The sequence below is a fragment of the Suricata suricatta genome, chromosome 3 (assembly GCF_006229205.1).
Source record: "Suricata suricatta isolate VVHF042 chromosome 3, meerkat_22Aug2017_6uvM2_HiC, whole genome shotgun sequence".
Classification (NCBI taxonomy): Eukaryota; Metazoa; Chordata; class Mammalia; order Carnivora; family Herpestidae; genus Suricata; species Suricata suricatta.
Genome location: NC_043702.1, coordinates 123,952,571 through 123,962,988, shown reverse-complemented (window position 1 = coordinate 123,962,988; position 10,418 = coordinate 123,952,571). Strand labels below are relative to the sequence as shown.

The 10,418-nt window shown below is 47.4% G+C and overlaps 1 protein-coding gene across 1 annotated transcript in view; it reads left to right on the top strand.

The window, feature by feature from the left end:
* Positions 1–6,497: 6,497 nt before the first annotated feature.
* The window catches only part of ADCY10 (adenylate cyclase 10), a 4,895-nt gene continuing 974 nt past the window's right edge, over positions 6,498–10,418 (top strand). The window contains exons 1-2 of the mRNA XM_029933356.1: positions 6,498–6,514; positions 6,750–6,945. Coding sequence (XP_029789216.1) covers positions 6,862–6,945 — 84 coding nt within the window. The 5' untranslated portion in view covers positions 6,498–6,514; positions 6,750–6,861. The remainder of the gene's footprint in view (positions 6,515–6,749; positions 6,946–10,418) is intronic.

Here is a 10,418-nt window from a genome sequence, read left to right as displayed (position 1 = left end):
TTCCTTTATAGCAGTGCCTCAAGTCTAGGTTTCTTTTGGGGCAATAACTTCCTCTTGGGGTGATTAATTATCAAGAATTAAAGGAAATGGTCAAGCAGCACTGTAAATGTTGCAGGAGCTTAAGTTCCTGGCCAGGAGTCCTCCCCAGCATGAGTGCCTTTCAGTAGACCAGGACACATATATATTTATGAAGGCCATCAAATAGAGTCCTCTGCCCAGATGCCAGCCTCCTCTTGTGGCTCCCCGGGCCACTAAAGCCAGCCATATTAGACTCTCTTGGTTCCTCAAACATCAAGATGAATCCCGTTGTAGAGTCTGTACAGTGGACACTTCCTCTGCCTCGAGCATTCATCCCCCACCTTACCTGGGCTCTGTGTTTATCAGCTGGAAGGTTTCTTCCTCCAGGAAGCCTTTCTTGATCACCTAACCCCTTGACTCTAACCTGTCTTAGTAACTCTTGTTACCATCTGCCATGTTCTTGTTCTTTTCTTAGTGGGCAGCCTGTGTCCCCTACTGGCCTGTAAACTCCAGGAGAACAGGGACCTTGTCTGTTCTCGTTTTCACATCCTGAGCTCCAATAATAGTGTCTGACACATAGTAGGTACTCAAATATTTACTGAATGAAATGCTTTGATTCCCCTCCATATTTGGGGACTGTCTCTTAAAAATGTGGTGGCATTGAGGGACAGGAAATGGCAGTGGAAAAGCCAGAACTGGAAAGTGAATTGAAGGAGGCTTGTTAACAAGGTGGCCGTGACAGAGGGCGGAGCGGCCTGGCAAGTGGCCCCCCAGGTGCTCTAAGCAGATGAGGCACTCAGTGTCAGATAACAGAAAGAACCAGAGTGCGCCCCGAGAGAGTAGTTTCCGCTCCAGGCCATGTAACTGATGAGCTTTACATTTTCCACACAAAATGAAGCAGTTGGACGCTGTGCTCTCGGTCCCAGTCCAAGAAGTCCTGGGCTCTTCACAGCGTTGGACACCTCCCTCGCCCTGCTGTCCTCTCCTCTCCAAGACTGCCGGCTGCCCTGCCCTTCCGGTGCTGCCATTTGCAACCCAGACCAGGAGTACAAGAACCCCCTCAGACTAACTTGTGGTTTAACAGGTGCCCACGGAACTGCCTGCGACACCGAATTTGTGGACTGCTTGCTTTGTGGAATTGAAGAATTCTAGAAGAAAGTCCTTTGTTCCTATTTATTTTTAAGTTTGTTTCTTTTGAGAGGGAAAGAGAGGGGGAAGGGCAGAGAGGAGACACAGAGCATCCCAAGCAGGCTCCACACCATCAACACAAAACCCAATCTGGGCCTGAACTCAGGAACTGTGGGATCATGACCTGAGCTAAAATCAAGAGTCGGTTGCTGCCGGAGTCCAGCTCCAGCAGGTCCAGGGCTCCCTGGAGGTTGGATGGTGTTGGTGAAAGAGTGTGAGAGAGCCTTGGTTTCTTTCTGATTACCAGGCAGGCATCTCTGCTCTGCAGTCAGGCATCTCTGCTCTGATTGGAGAGTTGGCTTTATTTATTGAAAAAAATGTATGGGGTACAAAACAGAAGTGGCAATTGCCTTAGACAATGATTTCTCATGACAAATTCTTTGGTATGTAAAAACTCTCCAGAACATACATTGGTAGAAGACTCATGCATAATCTTTATCAATAGTGATTGATGTAGGTGACTTAGATGCTTATCACATGGGGAAGGAAGGGATCTTTAGCATTCAAATACAAGGCAATGTTTTCAGCATAGCAAAGGCAAGAGTTAGTTCTTTGTGAGCAGGGTCAGTAGCCTGTTTTCTTGAGGGGAAGAAAAACTGGTTTCTCAGGGAATGTAATATTTGCTCCCATAAACACAAAAGAAGAAATTCCTAGAATTTCCTTTACAAGGTAAAATTAGCATATTTTTAGCATAAGGGGACAAGTCACTCCTGATACCAATCAACATGGCCCTTGGGGGGTCGGTGCTCAAGCAAAAATAATCGAGTGGGGGGTAGACATCGGTTGCCATATGGGGCAGGAGGCCTCTGCCTTGCAAACCCACCTTACCTCACAAGGAGTTTATTTGTTCAAATTAGTGAGTTCAGAAAATGGCTTCCAGCAGGTTGCTTAACTGACTGAGCCACCCAGGCGTCCCCAAAGCCCCTTTTTCTTAAATGCCTCCCCACCGATTGCCCCCCATACCTGGAGATTCTATTATTAGGGATGCTTCTGTAGCAAGAACTGCTTGCTTTTCACCTGTCCCTAAGTGTTTATATTCTGGAGCAACTTTACCGTTGAAAAAAGTTGTTTCTAGAGTAAACAATGTCTCCTAAGTCTCAGAATTCAGTTTACAGCTCCTCTTTCCTCTTTTTAAAAGCAAACAAACCAAACCTGCCTTTCTTTTTTGTGAAACAACAGAAGTATATGTACTTCTTCTAACAAGTTAAGCGTCACAGAAATGTATAAAGTAAAAAGTCAAGTCCCTTTTGTCCCTCAGATCTTCTCCCCAAAGAGGTAACTCCTGTATGCATCTTGGAGTTGAACCCTTCTGGGATTTTTGCTATGCAATCTCATATCCACATGTATAAACCACAGCTTTTATTGTTTACAAAAATTAAAATTCTTTTATTTTGCTTAGGGACTCTGTGGGCAAGCGGGCTACCCAGCCTGTCCTGAGTGATCCAATAAAGAGGTGGCAGAGACCCAGTGTGATTTCTGCACCAAAGCCCATGCCATGGCCAGATGACCAGCTCCATTCTCCATCTTAGTCACCATGGGTGTACTGACCCACGCTGGGTGACGTTTCTGGGCTTCCGGCCTCGGGTGCCATCTCGGTTTGTCACCTCTCTTCTCCACTTCTGCCATTTCAGATCATTAAGGTCTACCTGGATTATTCACTGCACCACCAGATGGCGGGCTACGAGGGTGTGTGGTTCAAATATGAAATCATGGCCATGGAACAGATTCAGCCTCCCCCTGAAAGGGGAGGGCATTCAAATCATGTCCTATGTGGCTGATAAACTGGACTACACCAAGCTTTTAATGGGCCACTTGAACTTGGCTTAACCGACTGAGCCATCCAGGTGCCCCATTGGGCCACTTGAACTTGGCCATTGACTTAGGTAAGGGATGGCTGGGCAAGAAGGGACAAGCAGATACCAAGTAAGGCCCTGAAATATCCTGGCATTGTTTTCTTCCCAGGCTCTCAAGCCTGCAAAAAGGCTCCGAAATCCTAACAGACAGTATATCATCCTCTGCTGGCTTAGTAAAGCTCTCTTCTTTAAAGACAGGTATTTAGCTGAAAGCATTTTCCAAAATCAGAGGGAGGAAGCCGTAGGACTTGAGTGTTCTGGGTCCACTCTAGCCTGGCCACTGACTGTCAAGGGAGCAGGATTTACAGGAAGATGTGACTGATGATCATAGACGGAACACCACTGCTCTTTGCACAGCATCTTTTTAATAAAGGTTTTATTATTTTTTTAAATAACCTCTACATCCAGTGTGGGGCTTTTCAAACTCCCAACCCTGAGGGAAAGGGAGGAGTCTCACAGGGGACAGAGAAGACCAACCAGGACCAGAGGCTCCAGCCCACTTGGCCTGACTCTGATCGCCCTGACACAGACATCTGTGACGACAGTTTGAGCAAAGAGCCAATGTGAGATTTGGGAGTGGGTTTGAAATCTGCGAGAGGGCCGCGTTTGGTCTGGAATTGTGGGCTCGATGGAGCCAAGCCCAGCATGAAACTCCATCCCCTCCGCCCCAGCACGTCCTAATCCTACCACCTTCCTTTCCCACAGACACGAAAGACTAATCCATGTGCTGGGGAGGTTGTGGGACCTTTCTGAATCAGAAGAACAGATCTTCAGCAAGGCATTTTTCTATTTCGTCTGCCTGGACATCATGCTTTATTCCGGTAAGCATGGCCTTTGGAATTTACAAGAAATTGGGGGTCTGACACGTGTTAGTGTAGGGTGGCAGCCGTTGAGGCTGGGGTCTTCAGACGGCTAGGATTCTGGAAGGACGCATAGGACAGGGAAGGGGAGAGCCTGGTGTAAGAGCTGGGAGCCACCTGGAAGGTGTAAGGATGGCGAAGGAGGCGAATTTAGTCCAGAAGAACCTCATGGGAGTAAACTGCCGGTTTAGCGTCAGATGGATTTACACAGACTTCACGCCCAGAACGAAGGCTTGCTTTGCTAATGGATCCAGACCCTGGTAGCAGTTCGGAGATTTGGAAAAGGACCTCTACCCTGGAACCTCCTGGTGATGCCGACAAGGCAGCCCTCGGTGTAAACCAGGGGGCCAACCTGGGCATTCCTTCCCCACCAGGGGATTTTTTTATGTTTATTTTTGAGAGAGAGAGAAAGACAAAGTGTGAGCAGGGGAGGGGCAGAGAGACAGAGGGAGACACAGAATCCAAAGCAGGCTCCAGGCTCCCAGAGCTGTCAGCACAGAGCCCTACGTGGGGCTCAAACGCATGAACCCTGAGATCATGCTGAGCCTAAGTCAAATGCTCAACCAACTGAGCCCCCCAGGCGCCTCCCCCACCACGTGATTTGGAAAAGGGAGAGGGAAGCTCAGCCTGAAAGGGGAGGTTCCAGGCTGCAGGAAGGCCGCACCCAGCAGGGCTTCAGTGGGGGAGGGCTGGTTTAAACCCCACTCCTGCCTGGTCGGTACTACAGAGTTGTACCAGACGTGTCTAGACTTCCACATAAGGCTGGGGCTCTGCCAGCACGGGGCACTGTGGTCACAGGTTGTTGCAATCCACAGGACCATCTGGATTCATAACGTAAACAGACTAAGGCCTGTCTGCAAGGTGGGGAAGTCTCCTGGAAGCTAGAGGCCAGAACAGGACCACCCCCACCCACCAGCTAAGCTCTCCTGTTTCTCTCTCTTTTAGGCTTTGTTTATAAGACGTTTGAAGAATGTTTGGAATTCATATGCCAAAATGAAGACAGTAGCACTGTCAAAGTCCAAAGTGGAATCCTCCTGGGATTTTATTCCAGTGTAGCTATCTGGTAACAATGTGTGCACATCACTAAACTCCCACAGTTGAAACATGTCGAATCCTGAGGAAGAGTTCTAGGAGATTAAACACACACACACACATACACATACACGCACACACAGAAATGAAAGAAAAGACTGTAATTTGTTGTATCTGAGACAGACTGAAGGCATTGAAGGTGACGGGGTGGATGGACACTGAAAGGCACCTTGGGATCGTCTAGTTTGTCCCCCCTCAGCAAGGCCACCACAGCTGTATTCAGTGCAACAGGCATTTCCATACACACTGGGGCGTGGCGATCCAGAGGGGAAGAGAGTACTTGCTTCTGAGGAGTGTTGGGGTGTGAGGGAGACTGATAAACGGCACCGTTTGTGGGGCGCCTGGGGGGCTTAGTCAGTTAAGTGTCCACTCTTGGTTTCGGCTCAGGGCATGATCTCCCAGTTTGTGAGTTCAAGCCCCACATCGGGCTCTGTGCCTACAGAGCAGACCTTGCTTGGGGTCTGTCTCCCCCTCTCTCCACCCCTCCCCAGCTTGCTTTGTACTGCCCTCTCTCAAAAATTAATAGACATTAAAAAAACCCAGCACTCCCTGCGCGCCCACCCCCCACCCCACCAAGATGAAATTATATTGAAAAATGTTGTTGATAGAACGAATGTTGGAGGATGTGGATTATGTCTGCGGTATCTGCAGGTGAGGTGGGGGGGTGCTTCCTAATGTTGAAGCCCAGGATGAGACTCGCCCTGGAAAACCACAGTTCTCCCAAACCAAGACCTTTCCTCTCGGTGGCAGGAGAGAGAGGCTTCACTGCTGGTACCTCTTCGACCCACCACGCCTGGGGCTCCATGCCTTTCCCTCATTCAGTTTTTAACTCCGTAAACCTGCTGCTATGGTCGTACCTTCAAGGAAGTAGATCCACAGCAAGGCTCCAGAACATTCATTAAATTCCTCCCACAGCTGCTCCCGAAGCTGAAAACCAGTCCCTATTCTGCTTCCCGTCTCAAAGCCTACCGGCAGCCACGGCGTCTAGTATTTATTTAGACTCTGGTGAGTGTGGCCATCGGAAGACATTCCTACCTAAACCACAACCTACTAGAGCAGTTCCAAATTTGAAAGGGAATCTATTACAATATTCCTTGGGAGAAATTAAACTCTAAAAATTAATTACCCTTACTGGTAAAAGTCCAAAGAAATTAAAGTTCAAAGTCAAAGGAACTCGCCTGTGTGAATTAAAATGCAAGGGATCTGAAGTCTAAAAGTCTTCCTAATTTGTTATTCTACTTTCTTTTCTTTCAACACTGGTGTCACACTGTGGGCACAGGAGTCACCTGGAGAGCGTGTTATTCCCGGCCCCGCCCCCAGAGTGTCCGATTCAGCAGGTGGGGACTGGACCAGCGAACATCAGAGGACACTGATGTTGCCAGTCTGTGGCCCACACTTTGAGTTGTACCAGCCTAGGCCACCTCTCTTTGGAATTGGAACAATTTCTCCAAGCTCTAGAATTCATAGCTCCAAGAGTCTGATCATCCTTTTAGAGTCCAAAGAGTTAAGTAGTTGCGAATACTACCTGAGCGTTTCCAAGGATTCTATTCGTAACAAACCATCAAAAAATTCTCTTCTCGCCCCGCTCCGTATCACATCGTTTCCATGGGGAGCGGGCGACAGGCTCCAGGCCCAGGTCCCGGGAGCTGTGCTTGCAGGGAGACCCATTTCAGAACATTGGACTATTCCAAGGGCATCCGAGGGCAACGCTGATTCGCCATCTTCTGTGCTGGTGCAGGTATGCCAGGCTTCAGGAATGGGACAACTTCCACGTGTTTCCCAGTAGAGCTGAAAACCTGGTGTCAAGAAGAGCCCCGACAGCTCTTTACCATGAAGGCGTCAGTAGGTACATGGAAGGGCAAGTCCTCTACCTGCAAAAGCAGATTGAGGAGCGAGCTGAGAACACTGAAGACCATGGAGGCCAGCTGCTCAAGGTGAGCTAGTTTCCTTGTGAAAATTATTTTCTCTGATTCCAGAATTTATATGTTTATTAAAATTTTTTAATGTTTATTTGTTTTTGAGAGACAGAGAGTATGAGAGCAGGAGAGGGTCAGAGAGAGAGGAAGACAGAATCTGAAGCAGGCTCCAGGCTCTGAGCTGTCAGCACAGAGCCCGACACAGGGCTCGAACTGACACACCATGAGATCATGACGTGAGCCAAAGTCAGATGCTTCACCGACTAAGCCACCCAGGCGTCTCATGTTAACTTCTGAGAAAAAAAAAAACTTGTAAAATGCATTTCAAACACTCCAATAAAAACATTACAGAACATACATATCTTTTTTTTTTTTGATGTTCATTTTTTTTTTTTTTTGAGAGAGAGTATGAGTGGGAGAGGGACAGAGAGAGAGGGAGACACAGAATCTGAAGCAGGCTCCAGGCTCTGAGCTGTCAGCACAGAGCCCGATGCGGGGCTCGAACCCACAAACTGTGAGATCATGACCTGAGCCAAAGTCGGAGGCTTAACCGACTGAGCCACCCAGGCGCCCCAGAACATGCATATCTTGCACTCACTGAGCAAAATTGTGCTGAGTGCCAAAATACATAAATAAATGACATTGGCCTACTACCTGAGAGGCAGTAACCACCAGAGAGGAGGCACTGGGGCAAAATGGGGAGCAAATTACACCTGGTACCCGCCTCTCGGAGTTTACAGCCTGGGCCGGAAGCCCTCCGGGGGAAGAAGGGCCGCATGTCCTGTCGACTTGACAATTGTTTGCCTTGTTCTCTTAAAACCTAAGCACATGTGTGTTGGTTTTGTATTGCTGGGCCCCCAGTTAGCACAAACCCAACAGCTTAACTAACACAAACCCTTATCTCACAGTTTGGCAGGTCAGAAGTCTGCACAGGCCTGACTGGGTTCTCTGCTTAGGGTCTTCGAAGGCTTCCAAATCAAGATGTTGACCAGACTACCTCTGGGTGGGGATCTTCCCTAGGGATCTAGGGAGGGCTCTGCTCGCAGGTTCCCTAAGGTCATGAGGAGAATCTAGATGCTAAACATTTAGGAATGTCTCTGTCTCGGAGATGTTACAATTTTTCAAAACAAGGCATCCTGGAACCTCAAGGCATCTTGAAGTACAGTAGCTCATTTAGTCCTCAGAGTGTTGTTAGGAGGTAGTAGGTCTTTCTCACCTCTGCTGTCGTGAGGAGGACGTCTTCAGTCCGCCCAGGTGGGAGCTGTGCTCACCACTCTCGTTCCATACCCAGGCCCAGGGTCACCTGCCGCAAATTGTTCACACCGCTTACTGGTCACTGCCTGAAACACAAAGGTCATTGTCATCTCTGCTTAGAGGTACGTTCTCTTTGGATATGGAGCATGTATTTCTATTTCTGATGCATAAAGCATTCTGCTGGCTCCGGTTCAGGGTACGGAGTTGCTCGGTTACATGAAACATTATTTTGCTTTATGTAATTATTATGTATTTATTATTTTCGTGATTATTATGTATTCTGTAATTTCATATAATTTGATAGAGTATCTTAAGTTGAGAAAATGACCCATGGGGAACTTCACGAGGCTCCGCGCTGAGTGTGGGGCTCAATCATGACCATGAGACCGTGGCCTGAGCCGAAATCAAGAGCCGGACGCCTAACTGATTGAGCCCCCCATGTACCTTTGTCATTTTAAGTATTGAGTACTAATAAAGTGATAACCATATTACTTGTGGCCCATGTGACATATGAAAGTCCAGATAGATAAACTAGCAGATGATGAAAAGAAAGCACATATTTTTTTCTTTTTCTTCATGTTTATTCATTTTTGAGAGACAGAGCGTGAGCAGGGGAGGGGCAGAGAGAGACAGAGACACAGAATCTAAAGCAAGCTCCAGGCTCTGAGCCATCAGCACAGAGCCTGATGCAGGGCTCAGACTCATGAAAGGCGAAATCATGACCTGAGACCTGAGCCGAAGTCGGATGCTTAACTGAACCAGCCAGGCGCCCATGCACATCTTTATTTACTAACAGTAAAGTGACAAAACTCACCTCTCCCAAAGACAGTACAGGTTAAAAATTCAGTAGGCACTTACGGGGTTCAGTAAAGATGAGAAAAACACTGTCTTTGGGCTCAAGAAGTTTGTGATTTATTTTAATTCAAAAAGGAGGTGGGGGAGGAGAAGGGAGCAGAGACCGCGCAGGACCACGAATGAATGGCACACAAGCTGCGTGTCTCCCACGGGACAGAAAATGCCTTGTTCACGGCAGGTGACCATCTCTTAGATAAATAATTGATAGATTACACAGACATGTTAACAGGTCAGTCAGGAAAACTCAGTGTTTTGATTCCATTTCTGTCATATTGAGATGAATGCACTAAACCAGTGGACGTTGTTTCAGTGAGCATCAGATCGGCGAAGAGAGAAGACACACTCCTACTCCGAAAGACTCCCATAAACTTTCCAGAGAGCGTTCTGGCAAAATATCTTTAAAATACGCACACTGGTCAATTCTCTTCCTGGGAATTATCCTAAGAAAATAACCAGATAGCAAACAAAAATGTGTCTATAAAGATGTTGATCTCAGGTTTGTAGTAGTAGAAAAGTAGGAGAAAATAAAAACTATAGGCACTTCAAAAAGAAGTTTGGTGGGGCACCTGGGTGGTTCAGTTGGTTAAGTGTACGACTTTGGCTCAGGTCATGACCTTGCGGTTTGTGAGTTCGAGTCCTGCATCAGGCTCTCTGCTGATATCTCGGTGCCTGGAGCCTGCTTCGGATTCTGTCTCCCTCGCTCTCTGCCCCTCCCCCACTCATGGTCTGTGGGGGACCCATTTAATGGGACACGACCCACTGAACATTGGGACGTTTTACCTAAAACTTCCGAATTTCTGACTCTTAAAACTTGGAGTATCTGGTGACTCCAAGCTCACGTGGTCAACGGGCAGCTGTTGGCTGGAATCGAGAGGTGACACTTCCATAGGGCGCATCTCTAGCGAGACATAGTCCCTCCTGCTCTCATCACACTATATCCCTTCTGCTGCTTTCTGTCACTTGCCTGACTCTTGTCAGCATTTGAATTTGTGAGCTCTGATGTAAAACAATCCATGTCCCTAGAAATGTTTAGAATGTGATGCTAAATGAGAAAAAGAAGTTACCATACTGTGTGATTAGTATGATCCCAACGGTGGGTATGGTGTGTGTGTGTGTGTGGGTGTGTGTGTGTGAGTGAGAGAGAGAGAGGGAAGGAGGGGGGGAGGGAGAGGGAGAGAGAATGAGAGAGAAAGGAGAAAGCATGTACCTAAATATTGAAAAAATTTTTTTTCTGGGTGCTAAGTATATGAATACTTTTTTTCATGTGTTTCTCTAAATTTTGAACAATAACGTACATTGCTTTGGTAATAAAAAGAAAAGGTACTCTTTAAAAAATTTTTTAAAGACAGCATGAGCAGGGGAGGGTCAGAGAGAGAGGGAGA